The sequence below is a fragment of the Physeter macrocephalus genome, chromosome 11 (genome assembly GCF_002837175.3).
Source record: "Physeter macrocephalus isolate SW-GA chromosome 11, ASM283717v5, whole genome shotgun sequence".
In the NCBI taxonomy this organism is placed as follows: Eukaryota; Metazoa; Chordata; class Mammalia; order Artiodactyla; family Physeteridae; genus Physeter; species Physeter macrocephalus.
In genome coordinates, this window is record NC_041224.1 from 3,987,082 (window position 1) to 4,003,017 (window position 15,936).

A 15,936-nucleotide genomic window follows, 5' to 3' on the forward strand; every position below is an offset into this window, starting at 1 on the left:
GCAACGGGAGAGGCCGCAACGGTGAGAGGCCCGCGAACCGCAAAAAAAAAAAAAAAAAAACCTAACTTATTATCTTAGCCTTTTTTTTTGTTTGTTTTTGTGGTATGCGGGCCTCCCTCTGCTGTGGCCTCTCCCGTTGCGGAGCACAGGCTCCGGACGCGCAGGCTCAGCGGCCACGGCTCACGGGCCCAGCCGCTCCGCGGCACGTGGGATCCTCCCAGACCGCGGCGCGAACCCGGTTCCCCTGCATCGGCAGGCGGACGCGCAACCACTGCGCTTGGAAGCCCCTATCATAGCCTTTTTACAACTTCTCCTAGGTCTAACACAAATAGTTGATGTAAACGTAGACTGATTTTGTGAGTAACCACTAAATATTCTCAAACCATTCTTCTGTATTTATAATATTTTTAATTGCCTTTTAATAATATAAAAAATTATTACAATACTGAAATCTTTACAATTTGCCCTAAATGGGGGGTGAGGCTACCTGGTGCCCCCATCCTCCGCTCTCTTAGCTTCACAGCTGGGAAATTTATTTCATTTACCTATCTCAATCACAGAGATTAATTAACATCATCCTAGCATGTAAAAAGTAGCTAGGCTTAATGGTAATTAGTCACAAATAAGAAAACAGAGGTATCTGCGGGCCACAAGAATCCTCCCCCAAAAGTTTTGATAATTCAGACGTTGATTTAGGTCCCAGTTCCTCATCTCTTTCCTGTGTCAGTGATTTTGCCATGATACTTTACAGTTCCTTTTACGAAAGGCAGAGTATACTTTCCTACCCCTTGCCTTTGGATTTGAACATGAGGCTTGCTCTGGTCCATAAAACGTGGGCTGAAATGGCAGTGTGCCAGTTCCAAGTTAGGCCTTAAGAGTAATTGCTTTTTCTGCTTGCTCTCTTGTACCATCACCACTGCTTTGGAAGTACAAGCCAGCCTGCTGGTCCACGGACGATAAGCCTTGTGAAGCAGACCTGGACCCAACCTGTAGCTCAGAGCCACCCAGTAGCATCATCACAGCCACCCACTCTGACCCACAGGTGTGTGAGAAAATAAATATTGTTTGTATGTCACTGAGATTTTGTGGCTTTCGATAACACTGGAATAGCTAACTGATACAGGGGATGATTTTAATTTGTTTTTCTTTTTTAAATTATTTTCTTTTTTTTTTACTGAAGTACAGTTGAATTACAAGGTTGTGTTAGTTTCAGGTGTACAGCAAAGTGATTCAGTTATATACTCTTTTTCAGATTCTTTTCCCTTATAGGCTATTACAAAATACTGAGTATAGTTCCCTGTGCCAGACAGTAGGTCCTTGCTGGTTATCTATTTGGGGATGATTTTAATTTTGATTACATATTCCACCGTTTCTTTTTACCCAATGTTATTCCTATCTGTTGCTTTGAAAATAAGAGGTTCCTCAGTGAAGTATGTCAGACAGAGAGAGACAAATATCATATGATATTGCTCATAAGCAGAATCTTAAAAAAATGATACAAACGAACTTATTTACAAAACAGAAACAGACTTAGAGAACGAACTTATGGTTACCAAGGGGAGAAGGGATAGACTGGGAGTTTGGGACTGACATGTACACACTGCTATATTTAAAATAGATTACCAACAAGGACCTACTGTACAGCACAGGGAACTCTGTTCAATACTCTGTAATAACCTAAATGGGAAAAGAATTTGAAAAGACAGAATGTGTATGTATAACAATCACTTGGCTGCACACGTGGAACTAACACAACATTGTTAATCAACTAATACTCCAAAAAGAATAAAAATTAAAAAAATAAAATAAAGAAAGAGGTTCCTTCCCCCAAAATGATTTGATGAGAACACTTTTGCAATCCACCTGCTACCTCAATGCCCTTATTACTACTTAGTTATTTGGCAAAACATAATCCTGCATTATTAGAAAAAAGAGAAATTCTGGTCATGGATAGGAATAAGAATCTGGAGCCATCTGACAGTTACAGTATTTATCTAAATGATTTCTGAACTCTCTCTGGAAGTAGTATAAACTAAAATTCATGACTATTTTCATTCTCACAACGAGGCAATCTCTAGGACACGTACTAAATAAAGGTGCAGCTTGGGGAGATATATTTCCTGGGAATAATAACCTTCAGCTTCCAGAATTCTAAGCGAACATAGTTTTGGCTTGTTACTCTTTCCCAGAAACACATATACTCAATTGCAGGTATAAAGGCAAGTAACTACACTAAACTCTCACTAAGGTCCTACATGGCAAATACTGCAGAAATGCAAATGGCTCCTAGCACTACTTCCAGTACAATGGAGCCTAAAGGGCTAAATTATAGGCCCCAGACTCCCTTGCAGCTAGGGTTTCTGCTTTAAACGTAGCTCTCACCAAGCTAATGTGCCTCCACAGGACCCTGAAAGAGAAATACACGTCGTGAAGTGGTAGCCATATGGCTCTTCTGGAAGCTCGTGGTGGTGGTGTTTGTTTCCAGGCAGCTGTGTTTCCAGTCTCTAGTTTCTAGTCCACCACCAACAGGTGGGTGCTAAGTAACAGTGGGTGGCAGCTACCATATCTGGCCAACTTCCTTGTTTGCGGCCGAGACCCTGATTCTCAAATGGGTAGGAAGAGCTGCTCCCTTGTTGATGCAGGTATGTGTTCCAGGAAGTATTCCTCACACTTCAGCCTGGTGCTTACTTCTTCAAAGGGTTAGAGATTTGCTTTTCAGGGTATCTAGTGCTAGAACCTCTGCTAGGTTCTCTAACAAAGAAGAACTATCTCAGGATACCTATTCACCTACTCCAAACCAACCAGAGTCATTTCAATGCAATGTAACAGAATCTTGAGAGCTGCTGATCAAATGAGTATCTCTTAGAGAAGACTGAATGAATCACTGGGTTTTGCCTCTTGGTCTTTTGGTTTCCACCTGACAAAGTTTTAAGTATTATGCAAATACATTCCATCAAAGGAATAACCAGTGCTGAATATGGTCAAGGAATTACCATATGTCCTAGATCTTTCTTTCACTGTTATATTAATGCATTCTAGTATCAAGTTTTCTTCTTTAATGACAGTAAAATATTATAATTAATCTTTATCTGTGGTTTACTTTGAAATAGAAAGCAGAAACCCCACTGAAAGGGTTGTGAGCAAAAAGGACATTTATAAGATTTTCAGGGTTATTAACAGAATAAGAATAGGAAGTACTAAAAGTAGTTTAAGAGGAAATATACCACGGATTTGTGTATTTTAGAAAAGGCTTGGGCTCACAAAACAATAGATTCCACACAATCCATGGTAAAGCACTGTGGTCCACAGTAAGAAACAGCAGAATTAGTAGCTCACAGTGAAGGCTTGCTGAAAGCATCTGGGTGTTCCCAGTCTGAGGAAACAACCCATTCTTGAGCATTTAGCTACTGACAAACAACACGCCAATGGGAATATATCTAAACTGCTTCTGCTATACAGTTTTAAATAAACTTGCATATGATCTCCATAAAAATGGAAATCTATTCATTTTCATTATATTACCAAGCCAAGAAGTAGCCTCCCACATGAGAAAATAAAACTAGCATGAGGGCTTCCCTGGTGGCACAGTGGTTAAGAATCTGCCTGCCAATGCAGGGGACACAGGTTCGAGCCCTGGCCTGCAAAGATCCCACATGTGGCGGAGCAACTAAGCCCGTGCACGACTACTGAGCCTGCGCTCTAGAGCCCGCGAGCCACAACTACTGAGCCCATGTGCCACAACTACTGAAGCCCGTGCACCTAGAGCCCGTGCTCTGCAATAAGAGAAGTCACCACAGCGAGATGCCAGAGCACCACAACAAAGAGTAGCCCCCGCTCGCCGCAACTAGAGAAAGCCCGCAAGCAGCAACGAAGACCCAACGCAGCCAAAAATAAATATGTTTATTAAATAAATAAAACTAGCATGAGAGTAAAAGTCTTAGAAAAGTTTTACTAGCAGCTGAAATAACCAAATTCAACCTTGCATAATATGAATTGAACAGCTGCTACAAGTAGCATGTAAATGAGAGAAGAGGGTCTAGTCTGTTTATATTGAATGTGGACCTACAAATCCATAATGTGAAATGAATTTAAAAGACATTGAATAATCTGAACGTGGGAGAGACATAATCCTCATTTTCTTAGTTCAATAATTCAAAATATTTTCCTGAGCTTACTGTCCCAGATTATCCCAAACAGCAAGTTAAACATTTAAAAATGCATTTTACAATGTTGTCCTCACAACTGCTGATTGTGGTCAAGATAAATTGATATAAATTGTGATAAATTTTGTTGGCTTAGGGACATGAATAAATAACTAGTAGCAGAATACATTCTAATAGCGAACAGCAAATACATTTATGTTACTCCTGAAAACCTTTAATGATATACAAAAAATTAAAGAAAAGCTCCCCAATTAGACACAATAAATACCATCTACAAATGCTGGGGACTGAACGTGGGACTCAGGATCAGTATGGAGAAGTCCTTAGGCCCTTCCATTCACTCATGACCTTGGGCAAGTCCTTTGATACTTCTACAGATGTCGGCTTCTCCATCTAGAAAACGGTTTGGATTGGTGACGAAGACGGTGTAATAAACATGAACCAGATCTGGACTTTCCAAAGCCAACTGAGTGCCAGACTCCCCTGAGGAAACATAGATTCCTGAGCCCTGCTGCCAGATATTTTAATTCAAATCCAGGATGAGGCCCTGGAATCTGTATTTTTTAAAGCTTCTCAGATGATTCAAGTGATTAGCCAGTTTTTAGAATCACTGCACTAAAGGATTTATCAGATCTCTACCAGAAGCATTTTTTTTTTTTCCGGTACGCGGGCCTCTCACTGTTGTGGCCCCTCTCATTGCGGAGCGCAGGCTCCGGACACGCAGGCTCAGCGGCCACGGCTCACGGGCCCAGCCGCTCCGCGGCATGTGGGATCCTCCCGGACCGGGGCACGAACCCGCGTCCCCCGCATCGGCAGGCGGACGCGCAACCACTGCGCCACCAGGGAAGCCCCAAAAGCATTTTTAAAAGGTATGTGATCTGTTTTCAAAAAAGTATAAAATGATGAGTTCTAAAGAAGGAAAGCTACAGAATAATGCAAAAGCACAGATTTCTAGTAGTGCTCTTTTGGCTGGCAACCTGAGATATAACGAAAAGTATTTAAAGAGTTTAAACCACCCAAGTTTCCTGGGATGAGCAGCAAATCATCAAGAAGGTAGAAAAACATTATAGGAAAAGATGTATGCTTTTATCATGAACATCTTACTTTATTAATCACAGTAACAGCACTGGCAGCTCCTAGCCACTAAAGCCAGAACTTGGCCAGAAGACATCCATCCAGCAAGAAACATAAATTACCTATAGCCTCAGCCCCAAAGGCTTAATTCTTGGTGGTGACTTAGGAACGCAGGGAGAATAAGTAATGAAAGGCCAGAAATCATGCAAACTAGGATCTCTCAAGGGCTCTACGTGCCAAAAACAGAAGAATCAAAAGACAAAAATAAAGGTCTCCCAAGTATTTTCTATACCATTTTCAAAGTTGATGTGATGATCTGGTTTAGATTAAACACTATTGGAATGTGACATTCTCTAGATCCGTAACATTCAGGCAAATGTCTTTTACCTTCGGACTTCTATTTTCTATGCCAATGGCTCACTTTTCTCCTCTTTTCAAAATCCAATTTGGAATCTACCTTGTTTATGCCCATCACTTCAGCTGAATGTGGACACAGATTTCTTATCAGTTCAGGACTCCTTGCTGAAACTGTGCCTTCATTTGGCAACGTGCACGTGGGCACTTTTTATCTCAGAAACCCCCAATTCTATGGTGTTTCTTTTTTTAAGAGTCTCTAGTTACACCAAATGTACTACAAATAGCTGGGAGTTTCTTTTGAATATTATTATTTCTTTGGTTTTCCCCCCACCACCCCTTGTTTTGTGCTGATTCTTAGTACAGAAGATACAACCATACAACCTTTCTCAAAAGCAACATTTGCTCTCCTGGGGGTGGGGAGGAAGGTGGCAAAGACTGTCAAGATTTTGAGTTAGCATTTCATGACCCAGGAGAGGTATAAAAAATTAATTGTGCACTGCCACTGATAACTATGCATTCCTCCCTACACACAGGTACTAGAAGAACTCTGGAATCCATGCCGGCTTGGACAACCTGCCCCATTTTACTGGCCTGTTTTTGCTGTCATGTCAATAGTTTATCAGAGTTGAATCTGGCCCCTCTTTATCTGAAGACAGAACCTGTCAGTCAATAACGTTTCACTTGCAGCGTGAGTGTGTGTGCTTGCTAAAGAGCTCAGAGCTCAGTTTCATCACCTCAAGGACAGATTAAAAGAAGATGAACGATGTGACAAAAGTGTTTTCCACGTTAGAGCATAACAAAGGGGTGCAGAGTGGTCATAACTGAAGATAACAGGTGGTTAACGCCATCAGTATTTAATTCTGTATTTGCTAAAAATCAATGTCCATAATTTTCTGTCTAAAAGACTCGTGTATATAATCTTCTGCCTCTGCGCTTTTTAGTACCTACGTATACAGTGATCATGCTCCGTAAGAAATGGAAAAGAGGGAGGAAAAAAAGCAAGCCAGATACTTTTCACCAAGCTTCAAAGTTTCTTAGAAATCAGACTTTTTTTTTTTAACCATCATTCAAGGTGGTGACAGTATCACTGGCTAAAGTTCTGATAATATCACAGAGGAAAGGAAAACGTTTTCCATACAGCATGGAGTTTCAAGCCCTAGACCTAAAGATTAAACTCTCAGGAAGGAAATAACTACCCTTACAACATATAAAATACTTTTATTTACTATCTCTTTCTTACAGGAACCACACATTTAACTATAACTGTAAAGCAAAAAACTTTTTTAATAATTGAAAACAGAACTGTGCAATACAGGACAAAATAAAATAAAAATAAAATAAAATACTATAATCCTGTGTTAGATGAAGTCTATCCTTCATGATATCTATTAATACCCTACGTTTTATTTTGGAGTTTTCTGCATTAGCGTTCACTTGGTTTATTAGTGAAAGCCAAGATATATTTATTTAAGAAAAAGATTAAGTCTGGATTGGTTTGTTTTGTGGCTTCTTGTCCTCCCTAAAAATGCTCCAAATTATCCTTGTGAAATGCAAATACTAGTCATGCTGGGAGTGTTCCTTTTTTATCCTTTCTTTACTGTATTTATTCTCCCTCTAATTTCTATTTTGGAAGGACTTCTTTTAAACCAAGTATTAGTTTGTTTATATTAAAACGTACTAATCTTAGTGGGCTAAATAGTATGTCAACTGTTTCTTGCTGTAAGACACTAAACGAAGATTATCTGAGTATTATCAGTGACCAAATCATCCATTTCAATCAACCTTACGGATACTGATGAATTATTTAAAATATTGATAATTATAGTACATATGGATATGAGGTAAATGAGAGAAAATGCTATAGATGTGGAGTTGAAAACAAAAACTGAAAACAGACAACACATTAGAATAAGAATTATCTAGTCTGATGATTACATAACTCCATAAATGCGCTAACCTCACAGTGTTACGTTATAGTTTTTGGTTTTATGGGTTTAAAGACTGAAGGAGTTTGACTAGTAAAAAATTTTATTTAGAACTTTAAGAGATTTTTTACATATTATAAACAACTGCATGTAAGTTAATGAAATTAATAAAATGATTATCATTGGTTTTCAAGAGAGGTTGTAAAAAACACTAAGAATAAAGGATAACAAGCACCAAAAAATCATGCAAAACTGAAAGCAAGATTATACCAATTTAGTAGTTACTCTAAGATTTATTAGTTCTGCCACAAAAATCAACATTATAATTTTGACGGTTTAAAAACATGAAAGAAAAAGTGGTGAATTGAAGTTTCATATGTTTCTCTTACATGAAATCGCACAAAAACTATTAAATATACAAGAATCTTTTAAAACATAACTTTATTTATCTTGGGAAGCAGAATATATGCAGCTCTTTATTTTGGCAAGTAAAAGACATGAAGTAAGAGTGACTGATTAGGTCTAGGCAACAATTTCACAGTTATTCCAAATACTAGTCATGCTTTAATACATGTCATTCCAAGTATTGTAATCCATGGAATTTGGAGCCTCAGTTCAGTCAATCTATGTTAAAAGTACTTGAGATGCTAAAATCTATGTATTTTTTTGAAGATTTCCCATTGAAATGTCATGAGAAATCATGAAAGAAAACCACAGTCGTGGGCTTTCACCTTTTTTGATTCTTGCATGTATTACATCCCTAAGTACCGCACAGTCTGTACAGCTTTTTCCCATGGCTCCCACTATATACATACGATGATCCTCAAATCTCCACCTCTGGGAGCTCAGATCCTTTTCCTGAGCATCAGTCTTGTCTCTCCAACTGCCAAAGGGACACCTCTATCTGAGGTCTCCACAGGCACCTTAAACTTGCTATGTCCGAAACTGATCTCATTATCTTTCCCTTAAACTGGCCTATTCTTTATTCCTTTTTTTTTTTTTAAACATTAATGGCCACATCACTTACCTAGACACCCAAGGAGTCCTGCTAGATTTCTTCCTCTGCTCTACTCCTCCTTCCGTGTTTAATCGATTACTAAGTATGCCAATCCTATATCCTAAATATCTACTGAATCAAACATCTTTCACTGACCCTCTTAGTCACTGCTTTATTTCAGGCCTTAATTAACTCTGACCTGTATTACTGCAACAGCTTTGTAACTAGTTTCTTAGCTTCACCTCATTTCAGTCCATCCTCCACAAGACCATCAGAGTGACAAGAGCCTGAAAACTGCTCACGTTCAGGATTTAGAAGAGCCTCCATCACCTGTCACTCTATACCTTTCAATCCCAATCCCTAAATGTCTCTTCTCGCAAAATATTTTCTTTTGCAAATGCTGTTCTTCTGCCCGGAAGGCACTCATTCATTAATTCATTTATTAACAACATATTTATTGTCAATTACTAGACACTAGTAGGGCTTTGAAGATAGAGAGGTAGAAGACACGATCCGTAGCTTCAATCAAGATCTCAGAGTGAACTTGCCATTCAACTTCCCTTATCTCAGTTTTGCATATAAGAAGTTTAAGATGTCTATGGAGACTCGAGATCAACGCCCAACTCTTCCTTACAAACTCAGCTGGAGAGACACCTTGTCTTGGAACCACCCTCAGCCTACCTGTTCTCTGTAGTGCAGTGGAAGCACCATGTCCTGTGCACCCCTGGCACCAAGGACATATTTCTATAACATTGTCACGTGGATTTGTAACTCTCGGCTTGTTTGAGTTTTTCCCACTAGGCTGGGAGCCTCCTGAGATCAAGGGCCTTACTGTGTCCCCACAAGTATAACGCCTGAGCCACAGATGATTTCACTCAGTAAATGGTATTTCACGACAGTATACATCATGTGGCCACAGTGTACAATTTTTTATAGTTATGCTGATTCTTTAAAGCAATAGGAATTTTTAAGCCAACAAACTTAAAACTTTATTTCTTATATACTATGAACAATTACACTGTTATTATTTATTGTTAATAAAATTAATAAAATTATTTTTATTTGGTCCCAGGAGATGTTATAAAGGTACTTTCTGTTTTGTTTCACGGTTTTATAGATACTCATGTTCTACAAACAGTTATGCATATACTTTTTCTTCATTTAAAGCAAAATTTCTTGATCTATATCTTTTTAAAAATGAACATTCTTCTAGCTTTAATGAAACACCATTATTAAGGAGAATTTGGAATACGGAGAAAGGCACTAAAAAAAAGTTTTAAAGTAATAATACGTATTTGATGCATTTCTTTCTCTTTCATATACAACTCAATTTTTAAAGCAAAATAGTTACACATAATATAGTGTTTTCCTATTTTCACCTAACATTATGTTATGAATCCTTTAATGTTATTTATAGCTCTTTGAAAATAACTTTAAGCCTGTATATTACAGGGGCTATTTCCCAATTCATGACACAATTATCCTTTATTTAGGTAAGTATAACATACCACTATTATAATTAATGTATGATAAAACATTACACAAATGTAAATACTGCTGTGATAACACCCTCACACATAAAACACTGTACACACCTCTATCTCTATGGTAAAGATTCTTAGAATGGAAACTGTTGGGTCAGAAGCATAAACTTTTAAAGACTCTGGATACACATAAAATAGCTTTCCAGAAAGTCAGCACACATTCACATTTGTTTCTATATTAAATTCCTGGGTACACTGCTTATCGCTGGGTTTTTAAAAAATTCACCTTCATGTGGAAGGGGGATTTACAAGTATATTTTCTCTAGCAGTTTAAGGAAGAGTGAGTGATGAGCACACTGGCAGGAGTAATAATAATGCCTTACAACCGTGCCACGGTCCCCTTCCTACTCTCATCTAGCTTCTCGCAGTAACCCTATAAAGCGGATACTATTGTCTCTATTAAAGCTGGGAGACAACCTCAAGGAAGTTAACACTGAAACAGCCCATTTATTAAAGTTCTTCTCAGGAATTACCATTAAAACTCTCAAGACTCTGGTTAAGAGAAAGTAGCTGGTAAGAGAGAAGCTGTTTCATTTTTTCCCCTTCTTTCTTTCCAGCCCGTGTGCAATCTGACAAGACAGCCCTTAGTGAAAGGAGCTGGACCTAAGTGTTTCACCCATATCAGGCTCAAACTACCTCACTTGGAAACTAAACTAATTCACGTGGGCAGACAAACGATGGAGCTGTAAAAAGCCTACTCACATCATAGACGGATACGATAGCCGAGCCATAGTTTTCTTGTTTATTCAGAAGAGTATCCGCATTACCGTATGACACGGTCATTAGTGTGCAATGGCTACTCTTTTATTAACACAGTGCTGGAGGTGAGGTAGGTGGAAACCGTAGCTGTCTTTGAGATGGGCATCCAGAATGGGATACTGATTAAAATACTGTATCTGGTTAAAAATGACAAATTCTTACCTTAACTATTAATCCTTTCGAGTCCACCAACCATATCTTCTTCATGGCTTTCTCCTTTGGTAAACCTTCCTTCTCCATGGCCATAACAATCAACTGTGCAATCCCTAAGGCAGCCTGAGAAACAAAAATGTTCCAAGTTGTTCCACATAATCCCTTATCAAGAGTTACATTTTACCTCATTTCGTCATTGTTAACAAGGAAGTACAAAATGTCTCTGTCTATTGACCGAAAGAGCTATATTCTTCACTTGTACTGGGAGTGACGTATTTTCGTCACATTTGGGTTCTGCTAAATGACCATTATTTACTCTTTTTATTACAACAGAATCACTATTATGCTGCTTTATACTGAGCCACAGATAAACCAGTGATATCCTTGGCTGTCAGCCTCTTTAACGCTGTTCATCCAATTAAGATTTCCTCTAACAAGAAAATATTGAATTTAAAATAATGAACTGCTCAACCCTGCTTATGAGACTGCATTGCTTATTGTTCAGTTCAAGCTCTGCTAACTGAATTGGAAGAATGAAGCGTGGTCATTTGGATGAGAACTTGACCAATTAGGCAATAAAATGTCACTCTTAAAATATGTGTTCCTGAGCATTTATTTACTCTCTTAATTTGCACAAAGAAAGTACTGTGAGATTTCTTGCAAGATTAAAGGAGTCAACTCCTTTGGTATAAGATAAATTTGGTGATGATCTGTGAAATTTCCAAAACCTTTTCAGGGACAAACAAGGGCCAGTTTTGAACCATCCAACCATGAATACCTCTCTCCTGCTGAGTACCAAGAACTGGCCTGTGGCATTCAACAAAACCCTTTGGAAATTTAAAGAAGTTTACTAAAATTAAGTACAGCATGTAACAATTCACAGAAATCAAAAAAACCTCAAATTTTAATGAGCTGTAATTTAACCTTGATTTTTTTATTCTGATGTGAAAATAAATTTGTGACTTACACCCTGAATACCTTCACATGTTTATATCTTGGCATGTAAGTTTTAGCATCATGTATTTTGCTTTATTTTAAGAACAAGTAAAATCAAATGCAACACAGTATACACAGTTTCTTCCAGTGTAATACATTTATTCATAATCATATTAAATTTGAAAATTTAAGGCTTCTTAAAATAGGTATAGCCACAAAGTATTTCCCTGTTTATTACATTCTATAAGTCTAAAAAGATTTTGGCAGTTTTCTCACAAGAAGCTCAAACTAAATTGACATTTTAATTTCTATTTTGGGGTGAATTATTATAACTCGAGTCTAATTTTCTTCTTTCAAATGATTAACCCATAGAAAAAGAGAACAGGAAACAGCATTATTTTGTATTCCTGCCATCTCTTTCCAACAATTTTAAATGTTTTAGTTCTTTTGCGTGTGAATGGTTATACTGCATGATGACTCTTCCAATTCAGAGTATTTTTTCTAAGAAACTTCTATATAGTTATGTTTGTGCACAATGAACTGTGAGTCAAGTTAAGAAAATTTTGGTATGTGACACTGGAGGACACTAAAAGTTGGCATCAGCTATAATAGAATAGCTTAAATACTTAAAGGTTTCTAGATATAATTAGTCATACATTGGAAACTTTTTTGGTTCCTGCATGGCACCTTAAATGTGCCTAACAAAAACCCACAGCAACATTTGATAATCCTACAAATTGAAAACTGTGAAAATATCTCTATGCCTCTAAAGTCTCCGGTGAAAAATTAATATGCCTCAATACTTAATCTGAAGAATCTTGCAGTAAAACCTATAGTTTCAATAAACTAAACATTTGAGAGACTACCTCAAACTTCAAATTCATGAGTAATTAGAATGAATGTTATGTTCACTAGTGTAGGAGGACGTAAGCCCTACACGAGGCAGGTACCTCTCCAGCTCCTTGGAATAGTATTGTTTGATCAGACAGCTTATTCTTGGTTATTCGAAGGGCTGCAAGGATGCCAGCAACTGCGACAGATGCCGTTCCTGCAACAAGAAACACCCTGAGCAATCCTCACACGGGCGCTGCTGAACCCCGAATCCCAAGCCTCACGCTGATACTCACGTCTGAAATCATCACACAACAGGTTAACTGGTGCAGAAAAGGAACCTGCCGTTGTCTGACCCCACGCTTGCATTTGACGGGAAATTCTCAGGCTACTGACATCTGTCTTTTAAGACAGTAACTTACGACTGTTGGAAACTTTCCAAAAAAGAAGGTTCTGTGGCTGAATTTCGTGAGGCAGTGACTAAGAACCTGCTGGAGAGGGTGTGGAGAAGAGGGAACCCTCCCTACACTGTTGGTGGGAATGTAAGTTGGTGCAGCCACTGTGGAGAACAGTATGGAGGTTCCTCAGAAAACTAAAAATAGAGCTGCCATAGGATCCAGCAATCCCACTCCTGGGCATATATCCAGAAAAAACTATAATTCAAAAAGATTCATGCACCCCTATGTTCCTAGCAGCACTATTCACAATAGCCAAGACATGGAAACAATCTAAATGTCCACTGACAGAAGAATGGATAAAGAAGGTGTGGTATATATGTATATACAATGGAATATTACTCGGCCGCAAAAAAGAATGAAATGATGCCATTTGCAGCAACATGGATGCAACTAGAGATTATCATACTAAGTGAAGTAAGTCAGAAAAAGAGAAAGACAAATATCATATGACATCACTTGTATGTGGAATCTAAAAAAATGATACAAATGAACTTATTTACAAAACAGAAATAGAGTCACAGATGTAGAAAACAAACTTATGGTTCCCAGGGGGGAAAGGTAGAGGGGGAGGGATAAATTAGGTGTGGGAGGTTGGGTTTAGCACATGTAAGCTTTTATATATAGGATGGATAAACAACAAGGTCCTACTGTACAGCACAGGGAACTATATTCCATAACCTATGATAAACCATAATGGAAAAGAATATTTTTTAAAAAAGAATGTATATATATACTCAAACTGAATCACTTTTCTCTACAGCAGTAGTTAACACAACATTGTAAATCAACTATACTTCAATTTTAAAATAAATAAATAGATAGATAAATAGATAAATAAATAGAAAAGAACATGGGGTTTAGATTCTTAGGTGGATTTCCAGCTCAACCTGTTTACTAGCTGAATGAATTTAGAGAAATCATTGTGTCCATCAGTTTGCTCAGCTGTAAAATCACTGTATTATATGAGATCAAAAAATACTAAGTGCTATTAGAAAATTTAAATGTTTTAATTTTCAACTGGAAAAATGAACAGTTAATAGCAATGAAAAGCTGATGTTGGTGCAGTCTTTAATCAGCTTCCTACCTATGATAAATCACTGGTGAATCCCAAAGACGTTGGACAAAATTAATGTAAAAATTATTTAGGATAAAAACTGAGCTTTCCTCATCATGCCTCATGGTAGTAGAAACTTCACCAGTTCTAACTTTATTACTTTGCCATATAAGCTTTCACAGATCACAGAGTGGTTCTTTTGCTTTGAACATAATTACATGGCTCCATTTCTTCATGGTTCACGTCTGAAATATAACTCTGAAGCTTCCTGCAGTACCTCCCTGTTGTATCTACAATTTACGCCTCTAAAGTAACATTCTACCTATGATTCCTAGATCACTCAGCTGGGTAGTATAGCCTAGTGAAACTTTAAACACCCTCATTTAGTCAAAAAAATAAAATAAAAATAAACCAAAAAACATAGATTAGAATAGGTTGAAGAGTGACAGACACAATGATGAAGTGTTATGTATGCCAAGTACCAAAGATGCATTAAACATTTCACCGTCGGTAGATCTGTTCTTTTGAATCTTTTGGTTGTTTGCTTCTTTCTCATAGAATTTGGTAGTCACAAATAAGATCACAATAAATGATTAATTATTGAAGAGCTGTGTGTCTCTTGCATGTCTTTTATTTAGGAACACAAATATAAAATGCTTGCAATTTTGAGCCACCATGCAACACATTATGAATTGCAATAAGTCACACATCACACAAAGGCCACTCTTCTATATATTATTTACGATGAAAGTCTGTGTAAAAATAAGGCTGATCTACGTAAGAAAGATACCATGGCAGGTTTAGAATGGTATTTGCCTCATACATCAAGATAGATTGACTAGAGTAGTTAAACAGATGAAAAGAGAATTTTAATTAGAGAGGTACAGCTATCCAGCCACTAGATGAACACTTATTCACAAATAGCATCTCAAGCTGTCTCTACATTGGCCAGAAGTTTGGATTTAAGGGACTCTAAGCTTCCTTCCAACTCTGAGATTTTGTAACTTTAAGGGTCTCTACAGATTCTACCAGCACCCCAAGATTTAACCAGTTGAAGAGTCAAAGTTGTAGTATCATCAACAATCACTGTGTTTGTACTATTGTTTTGATTTTTAAATAGAATTGGGCATTTAAGGATAGACAGAATAAAATATTGCAAAAGATACTAGCTATAATGTGTGACATTTTTATATGGTTATGCTACATCATCTGCACTAAAATTCAGAATGTTTTAAGTGCAGACATATTACCCCAAATAAGGCAAAATAAGTCTCTATCTACACTGGATATCAGAGCCTTATATTTAAAAGTATATTTTATGGGGATTCCCTGGTGGTGCAGTGGTTAAGAATCCACCTGCCAATGCAGGGGACACGGGTTCGAGCCCTGGTCCGGAAAGATCCCACACGCCGCAGAGCAACTAAGCCCATGGGCCACAACTACTGAGCTTGCACTCTAGAGCCCGCGTGCCACAACTATGGAGCCCACGTGCCACAACTACTGAAGCCCGCGCGCCTAGAGCCTGTGCTCCGCAACAAGAGAAGCCCCCGCTCGCTGCAACTAGAGAAAACCTGCTCACAGCAACGAAGACCCAATGCAGCCAAAAATAAATAAATAAAATTAATTAATTAATTATTTAAAGTATATTTTATAATATTTCCTGAGGACATAATGAAACACCTAAA

At 37.9% G+C, this 15,936-nt stretch overlaps 1 protein-coding gene across 1 annotated transcript in view; it reads right to left on the reverse strand.

The window, feature by feature from the left end:
- ME1 (malic enzyme 1) overlaps positions 1–15,936 on the reverse strand; it is a 191,137-nt gene that overhangs the window by 23,144 nt on the left and 152,057 nt on the right. The window contains exons 8-9 of the mRNA XM_024132987.2: positions 12,859–12,956; positions 10,982–11,095 (exon numbers count right to left, since the gene is read on the reverse strand). Coding sequence (XP_023988755.1) covers positions 10,982–11,095; positions 12,859–12,956 — 212 coding nt within the window. The remainder of the gene's footprint in view (positions 1–10,981; positions 11,096–12,858; positions 12,957–15,936) is intronic.